Source organism: Elaeis guineensis, chromosome 4 (genome assembly GCF_000442705.2).
Source record: "Elaeis guineensis isolate ETL-2024a chromosome 4, EG11, whole genome shotgun sequence".
In the NCBI taxonomy this organism is placed as follows: domain Eukaryota; kingdom Viridiplantae; phylum Streptophyta; class Magnoliopsida; order Arecales; family Arecaceae; genus Elaeis; species Elaeis guineensis.
The window spans coordinates 29,422,891-29,435,346 of record NC_025996.2 but is presented as its reverse complement, the minus strand read 5'-3'; the positions used below and the strand labels follow the sequence as shown (position 1 = coordinate 29,435,346).

The following is a 12,456-nucleotide window of genomic DNA, read 5'->3' as shown; positions in this document are numbered from 1 at the left end:
TTTGGTTTGAAGAGAATCTTATACGTGCAGCTTTACTTAAAGAAACTACTGTCCAATCGCATGTTAAAGTAAATGTTGAAACATAAGAATGCAATTGCATAGAGTGCATCCCATACAAGTGAATGCCAATCTACTTTTCAATTAGATCTGTTTGGGTACCTCCAAGAAAAGTAGTACAAAAGAAGTGAAATGGAGGAGGACAAATATGATTTGAGAATATGCTTAGTGATCAAGCGAGCACTCCAAGTATCAGCAATCAAGACTAAAAACCTTCTCCTTGTTGATTGGAATATCCTCTGGCAACATAAAAATCCCCACACAGAAAAAGGTACACAAATCCCACGCAAAACTTCCATTCCATTATGCCTTCTACCAGCTGTTCGCTGGTTAAGTCCAGGGAATGTCAGGATCATGGGTCCAGCCCCAACAAATGGTTCTGTGATCCAACGGTCCACCAGATCAAATATAAATCTAAAAGGCTCAACCGGGAGACCCCATCATCCGATGGCAGGGCCGTAATTAAACCATGCATTGGCGTCAGGAACACGCGTGAGGACGTCTGATGATGGGAAGCGGTTGGGGCGTTGCATGGGTCCATGATCCTGCCCTCCAAAAGCCCATTCGCCCCTCATCATCACCCATTATTTCCCCCTAAAGCCCACCCGTGACACCCGCTCCGGGCCCCACCTGGTCAACTATCCTACGTGGCTTCCGCGGGCCCCGCACCCACCACCTCACCCGAGGCGCAGTTAAAGCGTTAAAAGTCAGTTGAGAAGATAACGGCATTGCGGTAGGAGTCTCGAGGGCCTCGCACGTGAGTAGCCGACACCGCTGGCACGTGCGTGCCATGGGCCGGCGTCGGTGACCGGATCCGTTAGCGGCGGTTGGGGTTAGGGAGGGGGTGGTGGGTTGGGTTCCCGTTAAGTTGCTAACGGAGAGGATTAAAATATTAACCGGGGTTAAGTTAGGGGATGGTGGGACCAAGAAGAAGCAGGGAAGGGGGGAGTAGAACGTTCTATAAATGGCGCTTCGCTTGGAGTTTCTTTGGGGATTCCCTCGCAACACAGCTGCGCTTTTCTCCGCTCTCCTTCTATTCTTTTCCCTTTTTTTTTTTTCCTTTTTATCCTCTCCTGTAATAGAGAGGATAAAGAGAGATAGATCTGAGAGCGAAGTAAGAGAGAAAGAAAGAGAGAGGCGAGGCGGCGGCAATGACGATGGTGACTCTGAAGTGGCTCCCGCTTTTGGTTTTCGGGCTCCTGGTGCTCCTCGCCGGTGGCCTTGGGTGGATCGACGGCGAGAAGGTCTCCATCTCGAGGTACATTCCACTCCTCTGCTTCTGTAACGCATCAATGTGGGTTTCCGAGGCCTCTTTCTCTTGCCTGTCCGGGATCGCAGAGGTTTCTTGAAAGATATCTGGGTTTCTATCCCATGTTTGGGTTTTTTTTAATGTTTTCCTGGGCTTTTGGGTTGGTATGGAGGCAATGCGGTTGGAACAGAAGAATTGTTGTGGGAACCCAGACCTTAGGGAAAGAATTCGATCTAAGACAACGAGCTCTTAGACGTCTTTGGTTTCTTTTCTTTCAGGGGCGGAGAGGAGCGAGGGCGAGGAGGATTTTGAGAGCTGCGCCGACCAACGAAACTTCCTCCATTACTGAGAGGTCTGCAAAGAAGAACTTGGTCTCTGGTTTTCTCTGCTTTTTTCCCCCCAAACTTCTCTCTTTTATTGGGAGTAGATCTGGGCCGTTGGTGATCTTTTAGCTGGGATCTGGGCCATTAGATCTAGCATCGTCCAACATCGGACGGCTCCGTATTCGACGGCTCTGCAGAACCTTAAACGAAATCCCAACCGTCCGGATCTGCTTCCTAAGATCCCCACCGTTTAATCAGTTACGTTCGTTTTGTTAGTTCCTCGCCCCGGCTGCTTTTCGCTTTCTCCGATAAAAAAGAACGAGATTTGTAAATTTTTATACAAAAAGGTGAAATTCTAAAAAGGTAAAACCATATCAAATCGAATCGAATCACCTCCCACTACCACCGTTACTGCTGCGTTAGTTGGAGGGCATCTCCGTCATTTTGCTCTCTGACCTCGGTCAAATCCCCTCTCCCTCTAGTCTTATTTTCTTTCCTTCTTCTTTTTGTTTTTTTTTTTTTAATTTTATTTTGAGCGGAGTGGTGGAGGCAACCGACCGCCTCGAGCGGCGTTCTGCAGGGGAGTGGCGATATCTCAATTCACGAGAAGGAAAATTTTTTTTTTTTTAATTAGGGACAGTGGCATTTTGGTAATTTCTCACTAATAATGGTGCACTCATTTCCTTTTACCAGGGCCGGCCGGGACGTAGTGGTGGGCGCAGTCAATGATCCGGAGTTGGTCGCATCCGAAGTCCACGTGTAAGACTCTTCTTAACATTATTGCTATATTATGTCAAATTTATTCATGGAGTTTAATGATAGCTTTCAGAAATTAAGATTCGTTCTTTCTTCGTTCTCTCTCTTTAGACTGGATTTACCGTTTAAGAGTATATAATTAAGACGGGGAATTTATGATGGCCTCCTCGTGCCCTCACGTGGCTGTTAGGCATGCCTTAATGACCGAAGAAGGTTGGGATTTTATGAACTCGGAATGGCAGTTGTTACCCAAAAAAACTGGGGATGGCAGTCCGGGCCATAGAATTCTATTCACGGATTTATCTGACCTGCTCGGGTTTGGACTTTGGGGATTGGTGTGTGGACATAAAATATTAAAAAAAGGCCAGCAGCACCTGCTTGACCTGTTTCAATTTATTAGGTTGGTTATCCTGGTAATTAATGTCGTGTATGGCTTTTGCCGTAGTGGCAGTACTATTCCACGTTCGTTGTCCGGCGGTGGCCACTGCAGTGCCATCGCCACCTCCTCCGGAATGTACTTTCCCGTTTGGCATTAACTCGTCACGTGCTACGGGGACCTGTCATCAACGTGGGTCCAAAGTGGAGACTCTGCTGTCCCCGAAAAGCCTTGTGTGGGGTCGAATCCTACAAGAAAAATTCGTTGGATGCTTCCCACCCGCTTTGCGACCATTTTTGCTGCCGAAATATTAACTTAATTTAGCAATTATGAGGATATTAGTAGTGTACTTATCCAACATTCTTAAATGATTAATGTGAGATGCAAACCTCCTTCGTCGTCGGCTTCTTTTCTTTTGTTTTAAGTATAACGAGGGTAACTTTGACGGGAACCTAGTAATTAAACAAGAATTCTATGCTGGTGAATCTCATCAAGGCTGAATTCTTTGTTAGCATGCTTTTTTCCGATAGATCGTGCATGGGAGACTGCTTGTATTCAAAGCATTTCTTGTATTTGGGTATGGTTGGCTTTCTAAACATGATCTAAGAATTTGGGATGCACACTCTTTTATTAATTCCTATGCATTCACCTATAATTTTTACATCTTACAGGATCCTTACCTCCTGCAAATGAAGTGACTATGGTCGGTTTCTTTGCTCAATAATCTCTGCTAATTTGCTAAATTATGGCATAAAGGGTTACCTTTATGTATAAATAGTTTATTTTCATAAGAAATTTGTTTTTGTCAGTAATGTTGCGTGTATTATGCTTTTAATTATATGCTTGCTTAGAAGTTGGAATTAATTTGTCCGAAATGTAATACAAGGGGCATTGAATCAATCATGTTTAATGAAATTATAAATTTTGGATGACTGATGATGATGATGATCGTGGCGATCAGGGCCATAAACAACCACACGGCGCGGCGGTCGCTGGGGTACCTGTCGTGCGGGACCGGGAACTCCATCGACGACTGCTGGCGGTGCGACCCGCAGTGGCACCGCAACCGCAAGCGGCTGGCCGACTGCGGCATCGGGTTCGGGCGCAACGCCGTCGGGGGCCGGGACGGGCGCTACTACGCGGTGACCGACCCCGGGGACGACGACCCCGTGAACCCCCGGCCGGGGACCCTCCGCCACGCTGTGATCCAGGAGGAGCCTCTCTGGATCGTGTTCAAGCGCGACATGGTCATCACCCTCAAGGAGGAGCTCATCATGAACAGCTTCAAGACCATCGACGGCCGCGGCGCCAACGTCCACATCGCCAACGGCGCCTGCATCACCATCCAGTTCGTCACCAACATCATCATCCACGGCCTCCACATCCACGACTGCAAGCCCACGGGCAATGCCATGGTCCGCAGCTCCCCCTCCCACTACGGCTGGCGCACCATGGCCGACGGCGACGGCGTCTCCATCTTCGGCTCCAGCCACATCTGGGTCGACCACTGCTCCCTCTCCAACTGCGCCGACGGCCTCATCGACGCCATCATGGGCTCCACCGCCATCACCATCTCCAACAACTACTTCACCCACCACAACGAGGTAGCAATAATAATCTTGAGCAGCAACATCTCCGGATGGCTCTCTCCCTCTCACTTGCTGATATGCAAAATACCTACCTTGGCTCCATCGATGCAGGTGATGCTACTGGGTCACAGCGATTCCTACGTGAGGGACAAGTCGATGCAGGTCACCATCGCCTTCAACCATTTCGGCGAAGGTCTCATCCAGAGAATGCCGAGGTAATTCCAGCTGGAGCAGAGACAGCAAACAATGTGTCTCATGCTTGATACGCTCTGTTTTGTCCCCAAAGAAAACCCCCGAGTGAATGATGAATGAACGAAATGCAGGTGCCGGCACGGTTATTTCCATGTGGTGAACAATGACTACACACACTGGGAGATGTACGCCATCGGCGGCAGCGCGGACCCGACCATCAACAGCCAGGGAAACAGATACCTTGCCCCTGCTGACCCCTTCGCCAAGGAGGTGAAGAGACCCAACAATCTGACTATTCTCACTTTGACGAACGAATTCTTTCTGTCAGCAGCATTCATGTAGGTGTGCCGTATGTATGTTTTGTGTGAATAGGTGACCAAGAGAGTTGACACGGATGCCAGCGAGTGGAAGAGCTGGAACTGGAGGTCGGAAGGGGACCTCCTATTGAATGGCGCCTACTTCACCCCCTCAGGAGCTGGAGCCTCTGCGAGCTATTCAAGGGCCTCCAGCCTTGGTGCCAAGTCCTCTTCTATGGTTGCGTCCATCACTTCCGAAGCCGGGGTCCTTCAATGCCGCAGGAATGCCCATTGCTAGTTGCTCTTGAAGCCTCCCTCTCCGAAAGGACTAAAACAGAACAAAAAAAGAAAGTCCGGATATTTGAAAGTCTACGCATTTTTTATGTTTACACAGTCAATTACACCAGCCCTCCATTCGCCGTTCTCAACCTCCCCCTGCTTCCACTGTAACTCTGTCCATGGAGCAGGCGTGAAGCGTTGTTTGTTTTTTTCTTTTTTCTTTTTTTTGTTTTTATTTTGAGGTCCTTGTTCTTATGTCCTTCAATTGCTCTTGGTTCTATCCACAGCCTCATCCCTCCTTCCATCATCTTAGGATTGAATGGTTTTTCGATGTGATTTTTTTTTTCCTGCTATTTTCCCCTCTTTAATCATGCATAGCATGGATGTCGATTGGGTTATGTTGTAATAGACGCATAGTTATCTTCAGTAAAAGAAACAGTTAATTTGTAATATTTTCGGGTTTAAATTCTCGTATCTGTCTTCATTCTCCATAATTGCTGATGGCTAAAAGAGGCATGAATGTTATTATCCCGATGTCGCATTCGTAACTCAGCAGGCGGCGAGTGAAGATTTTAAATGATGGTTGTTTTTGACTTTTGAGACCCTTTCCGCAATGCTGTGCACATTAGCTACTCTCAGCCTCTTGAAAGAATCATGTGCACTGGGTAATTTATAACATTTGCAGTTGCCTCGTGAATTAAGTGTCAATGTAGATGGTGCCTGTGATGCATAAAATTATGCTCTTGTTTCTGGGATCAAAACATATCTGATCTACAATCATGTGTATCTGGAGGCCAAACAAGTGTATTTCTCATGACACGAATTTTTCTTGTTTGAGAGATTAATCTTTTTGAGTAATTATTCATATTATTATCTTAGAATAAATTTACCATCTAATACTTGTGAATATAATCTATTATACAGTATTTTTATAATTTTTCTGCATATATATATGTATCCTTATAAATATTTGAAGTTACATATATACTCTCACAAATTTACTAAATAATTATTTTTTATGCATATACGGTCATCACTTTACTATTTACACATATATCTCTATTTTTTTTGCATATTTACCTTTATTGAGTTATGGGTGTGTGTGTAAGGGTATACACAAAAATGAGATAATTTACAAGAGTATTCATGCAAAAATAATTTATTTAGAAAGGTATACACATAAGTAGTGTCAGAGTACATGTGCAATTTAGATTTTATTTTATAATGACATATATTTAAAAAATAATTTATAACAGTATGCATATAAATAATAAATTTATGAGAATATTCATATAATTTTGGATATTTATATGAGTATATATGTAAAAAAAATTTTAGATATTTATTTTCACATTACTCATGCGTCGGCGTGGGACATCAGTAAATCAGATGCTCCTTAAGGTCACGTATTTGTCAATGAAACTTTTTAATATCCTTCCCTGTTAAGGAGTAATGAATCCGAGTACAAGACCGCTAGAGGTGGTGTGGACCATATGGCCCAACCAACATATTGTTCACTTGCGACTACACACAACCTCGAGCCGTAGGTATGCGATTGTTGTTACGTGTCCGTCTGCTTCATCCATTTTGTTGCCCTTCTTTATATTCTCCAGTGTAAAGGGAGGCACATCCGCAGTCCAATTTAGATGGTGAAATCAGTTCAACTGGATCATGTTGTCACCCCATAATAATGCATGGTGAAAACGTGAAACCATGGATGGGTTTCAGATCATGGAATACGGTTCTAGAGACATCTTGCGAATGGGTTGGATCGCAGAACAGGAACAACTAATAAGAACACAGCTGGGATCCAAATACCCTGCAACGCCAAACAAAGACGTCCCCCACTCTTCCATCCTGCAGTTGGTGGGCCTCCCCCTTGTGACCTTGTCCCTTGTCGGATCAAATCCAAGACTTAAATCTGATGCCTTTAGCATGGAGAGCTAAGAAAGCAAGCCCGCCACATTCTGTCTTTTCGTGGTGCTGTATGATTTAGCAACTCCTGACTTGAAAATGCTCTTGAACTCTTAGTTGTCGATAGCAGCTTTGGCTTCATGCTTCATTTATTATATGTACAGATTTCGCCTCCTATTTCTCAATCTGATTCTTATGTGTGAATGATGTTTATGGTTGCACACCAACAGACTTTTGATTTCATATTCTCTCCAATGGGATGATGTTATCACGAACCTGTTTGGATTGCCGTGGAAAATGAGCCTTGAGTAAGAAGTGTTCTAAATTATACCACGTATCATATGCATCATGTGGCGATGCACCACACCAATCATGCATCTCGATTTCTATGGGCCCCATGCATCCTGTGTTCATCTCAGATTGCTGCTCCATATGTGCATCTTGTCTCAATTTGATCCAAGAATGCACTACTAAAATGATGTGCTTGAGGTAGGGTCTATTTGGATGAGAAGTTCTTATCAGACACGGACTCTTCTGAGGGGGAAATCAACAATTGTCTTATTTTCTTTATTTATCTCGTGGATCGGTATTCTTTCCTATTGGAAACATCCTAAGTTTAAACATGTTTTATCCGACTAACACTTGGACGATCATGAGATCTTGTCTTGATGGGTTGGGATGCCGAGATTTTTACCAATAGAGATCACGTTGGAATACACTGCACACATGTAGAGTAAACAGGAAGCATGATTCAAACTTTCAAAGCACCAATTTACATACGTAGGAACTAACCCGCTCCGTGTTAAATGTAATAATGCGAGTCAGAGACGACTCATGGTTAAGTTGAATCGGCACATGTAGTCATAAGCAGTGTACGTGGCTGTGTTTTCGTCAGGAGCCCTTGATTGGCCTTTGCATGCGAGTACATGAAGATCATCCATTAACAAGGATTAAAAAAAAAGAAAAAAGAAAAAAGATGAATGGATGGTACTTGTGCCGTAATGGCCTTGTCTAAGGAGTTGAATTAGTATGCATCATCTACGTCAGACAAAAATTGCAGATGAAGAAGATTTATATTGTCTGTCACGGTTATCGGTTAGATCAACGACGAGATGAAGCATAATTTGGTCTGAAGTTTCTTTCTTCATTCCATCGTTATATTTTTTCAACACGTCTTCCAAGAGACAAACAGTATGATAGATTTAATTGTATCTTTTATTGTCGGGCACATAAGAGACTGGACATAATGATAGAGTGATGTCTATCCGTCTGCTTTGCAAGATTTTTTTTTTTCTGTCTTCTTGGATTGTACTCATGTTACAATAGCATGGTCACCCGTATGTACTTAAAAAAATTAAAAATTAATAATAATAATAATAACAACAACAATAACAACAATTAGTGCCGATCCGGACGGACTATGTGCCTTCCCAAGGCTGGACTAGGCCATGGGCCTCATTTGTTGGTTGCCCGGTGAGGTTTGGGTGCTGCGTTCGAGCCGAATGAAGTGGGGCTGGACTTGTAGCTGTCGGGAATCATGTCATGTCAGTTAGCCTATATATGAAGGGCCGATGCTCCGAAGCTCGTGATAGTTGTTGAGCCTCGGCCTTTCTGTTGGTTGATCAAGTTGTCAATCTTTAGTGGGCCATATACTCCTTTGTTGCACGGCTCCTTCAAATGGGCCAAGACATCTTTTCTGCAAGTTACAACAAACGTCCCGTGTGCAGAGCAAGGATTTCCTCCACTTTACACAGAATGAAAAAGAAAGGGAGGAAAAACTCTTCTATTGTTTGATAGATTTGAGTTTATGGTCTCGTTAAATATGGTTCGCTACAGAAACGAACAAGCAGTTTTTTTTTTTTTTTTTCCCTTGTTGATTTTTCTTTCTTTATTTTTATTGTCTTATGGCTACTCACCTATGTATACGCCATAAGGTGCATAAGCTAGTTTTCCTCCCCATATATATTTATAACAAAAATAAGAACCCATTTACGCGACATGGAGGAGGCCATCAAAGGCCTGGACCCAGTGAGCAAGGACAATAGATAAAAGCTGGTGACCATGGAACTGTTTAAATCGCTCCACGGTCATATGACTTAAGGCTCCCGTAAGAGCTGGGGATAAGGTTGTAATTAAGATAACAGTAAAGACAAAAAGAAAGGTGCTTTCATTACCCTTCACTTTCAAGTTGGTATAATGGCTGTTTGCTTGGCCTAGAGTAGGTCTCCCTCATCGTTGACAGATGATGTGAGTTAACAAATATTAAAATGATGCAAACTGGACCGAAATCCAGAACCCTTTTTATAGATCGAGTGAATTCTAATTAGATTTTTTGTTAAGATAAAAAAGGCGTGCAGGTGGATCATCGCACGTCCATGTTTGTCGCCACTCGTTTGCTGCTTTGAAATCGCCTGCGAGGCGAGTATTGCCTCATCCCGCCATCTCCGTCGGACTGGTACGTATGTGCTTTGAGTGCCGCACGTTATCCGCCTGATTCCTGCATCTCCATCGTTTTGATTGCATTAGATCGCAGCCTTAATGGCCATGTGGCAGCAAGTTATCTGAGCGTAGAGTTGCACTTGATTAACCTGTCGATGATTGATATGGAGATTATAAATAAATAAAAAAAAAACAACAGCTTTTGAATAATTTGGTGGCTTTTAAATCTGAGCTTCTTTTATTTGCGTACGATTGTTCATGTATTTAAAAAATATTAAAAAATTATATTAATTGGATCCATATTTATTACTGTAAGGCTCCGAGGGAAGGCATGATCGATGTTAGATCGAGCTGGAGTACTACTGAAAATTAGATCGTCATAGGCCATGAGTGAACCTGTAAAAAAAATTTTTAAGACCAGTAGGGTACTCTTCATTTTAGATTCTTCGATGTTTCAGTAAGCCGGGATCTTTAAAATAGATTTTAAAAAATAAAAAAATTAGAGAGCAATGAATGAAAATTGAAATGAAAAAAATTTAGATTTTTTTTAGTGAAAAAATAAAAAAAAAATTAGTAAAGTTTAAGCTCTATGAATTATGATTTAGATTTATCTTTCGAAAAGTAACATATCTTTTTTTATATAAAAAAAAGTTACTTAGCTGTTAAGTCATAAAGAAAATTTGTTAGGTAGTTAATAATCGCTTGATTTGAAAAATCTGTTTGTGGTTTGTTAACGGAGAAAGAAGTTGAAAAGTGATAATGATTGTTTTTGTGATGAGGAAGAAACATTATATCCTCCAGATGGTGATGCAAAGGGACAAATGGTGCTTTTGAAAATTGCATATATGATTTTATCTATAAAAAAAAAGGGATTGCATATATCATAAAGTTACTTTTGCTAAAAAAAATAATTTTTTTGTATCAAAAAAAAATATGATGTACTACACTCTCAATATACTTTCACTAGCACGCATGTGGAGTTATCGAGGGTTGTGATTTGAGCAACTTTCCCATGAACACAGGACCATTAGCGTTGTACCAAAGAAAGGAAAAGGACGACCATTTGGCTTAGCTGTGATTCAAGTTACTTGTGCTTGAACCAAAAAATAGATCGATGCAGCAATGCTAGCAATAATCATTCTATTTTTTCACCTGATGTAAGCTAACTGAAGAGACGATGTGCTGATGGATGATATTACAAGCATGCTGTGAAGGGAGCATGGCCATATCAATTAGACACTAGGAAACGGTTTCTTCATACCCACTCATCAAATAATGGTGTATATCTTGATCCAGTCAAACTGGCTGTAGATTGAGGTTGCAGTAAAAGAGTCCAAATTACAATTCAATAAACAAGCTGCCATTCTTACATGGGTTGATATATAATATAACACAAAAATTATTGCTTGCCAATCATTTGCGGGATTTTGACTCACAGCTACGTCTCCTACAAAGTATCAAACAGTTTTCAAAATAATAGTCAATTTCAACAAGCTATGTTAATTAGAGCATGAAATATTAAATACTTTGATCACAGAAGATGTAGACGGCTTGAGACGTGGCAGAACGACTTGTGAATCACGTAACACTAAATAAATTCTCAGTGGACTCAGCCACCGTCACGCACGTGCCTCGCTCAAACTATTTAATCCTTCATTCAAATAATCGAAGGCCGTCCCTCACCATGCACGGCGAATCTCAAATGAGTTGCTTCGGATGGTTTAGGTTCCACTGTTCATTGAAATAGTATTGGAGGACCACCTCAAGGTAATGGCAAATTATATCCTTAAACACATGGATCATATAACCGTATATACTGTCAATTATAATCACTCATTTTGATAATAATATAGCAAACGGATGGTTGTGATCTTACAATATTCACAGCTGTTCGTCTCTGTAACAATGCGTTTAAATAAAGGCTTTATGTCTAAATAAACGAATGGAAGGCGTGCACATCATCTTATCTGCATGCGTGTATTAAATATGATTGGATTACCATCGAAGGTTGAAAATATAACCATATAATGCGCTGTATATATCATTGTAGTGAGACATCCTTAGTTATAAATCAAGAGAGGCTTTGATTTATATAGGTTGAGACTTTTTTTTTTTTTCCTTATGAGACATCTTTTAAAAATAAAATCGTGAAGCCGAGGCCCCATGTCATAATATAGGCAGAGGTGGATAATACCTCATATATCTAGATAGATATTGGCATCCATCGTGGGGGCAATGTATCTTCGACGAACGATAGTGCACCTCCTTTAATCTTGTCCAAAGTATCTCACGATCAAAAAGATATATTTTAGGGCTGAAATCAGATCAAATACAGATCGCATACTGCATACTAGCATATCTATATCCATATTTATTTTTTTTGACAAATACAAATATGGATATAGATACAATTTGGATAACAAAAGTATAGATATACTCACGGATATAAATTAGATAATTAGATTTGATGACTGCAGGATCAAAGATATTACTAAAAGATGATAAATCAAGTTAATAGTATATTTATATAATTATATATTTTTTAAAAAAATTAATAATTGATATATAAAAATAATATAAAATTATAGATAAATTTAGATATTCGGTTATGGATCAGATAGTTATCTATTTATATTTATATTCATTTTTTTTAACAGATATAGATACGAATACGAATTTTAGTTAGATCCTCAAATTTCTATTCATATCCGAATTGATTCAGATATGAAAACAGATCCAAATGAATATTATTCATATCACTTTCATTCTCAATATACTATCATATATATAAATAAATAATATAATATATATATATATATATATATATATATATATATATAAACTGTCTCATATCTCAATCGATATGAATAAAAATTTAGTTATATATATATTATGAATAAAAAATTGAGTTATATATATATTATGAATAAAAATTTGAGTTATATATATATATTATATATAAAGGCAGGGAACAAGCAGAAGACGT

General features: G+C 40.8%; 1 protein-coding gene across 3 annotated transcripts; it reads left to right on the top strand.

Moving 5' to 3' along the window:
• The first annotated feature begins 1,052 nt into the window (after positions 1 to 1,052).
• On the top strand, positions 1,053 to 5,583 carry LOC105043158 (probable pectate lyase 8). Of its 3 annotated transcripts, XM_073256049.1 has the most exons (7): positions 1,053 to 1,315; positions 1,593 to 1,658; positions 2,323 to 2,388; positions 3,723 to 4,365; positions 4,462 to 4,565; positions 4,674 to 4,812; positions 4,915 to 5,583. In XM_073256049.1, the coding sequence occupies exons 1-7, from the start codon at positions 1,209 to 1,211 to the stop codon at positions 5,134 to 5,136; spliced, it is 1,347 nt and encodes a 448-aa protein (XP_073112150.1). In that variant the 5' UTR covers positions 1,053 to 1,208; the 3' UTR covers positions 5,137 to 5,583. The 3 variants fall into 3 exon arrangements, with proteins under 3 accessions (XP_073112150.1, XP_010918897.2, XP_073112149.1); XM_010920595.4 differs by lacking the exon at positions 1,593 to 1,658 and having other exon boundaries at positions 4,915 to 5,582; XM_073256048.1 differs by lacking the exon at positions 1,053 to 1,315 and having other exon boundaries at positions 1,432 to 1,658.
• Positions 5,584 to 12,456: the final 6,873 nt, after the last annotated feature.

Bases quoted from the DNA above. Each gene is read 5' to 3' on its own strand.
- LOC105043158 (XM_073256048.1), top strand. From the start codon at position 1,447: ATGTTTTCCTGGGCTTTTGGGTTGGTATGGAGGCAATGCGGTTGGAAC. The intron at 1,659-2,322 runs GTCTGCAAAGAA...TCCTTTTACCAG, and splicing joins ACTTCCTCCATTACTGAGAG to GGCCGGCCGGGACGTAGTGG. The intron at 4,566-4,673 runs GTAATTCCAGCT...AACGAAATGCAG, and splicing joins CTCATCCAGAGAATGCCGAG to GTGCCGGCACGGTTATTTCC.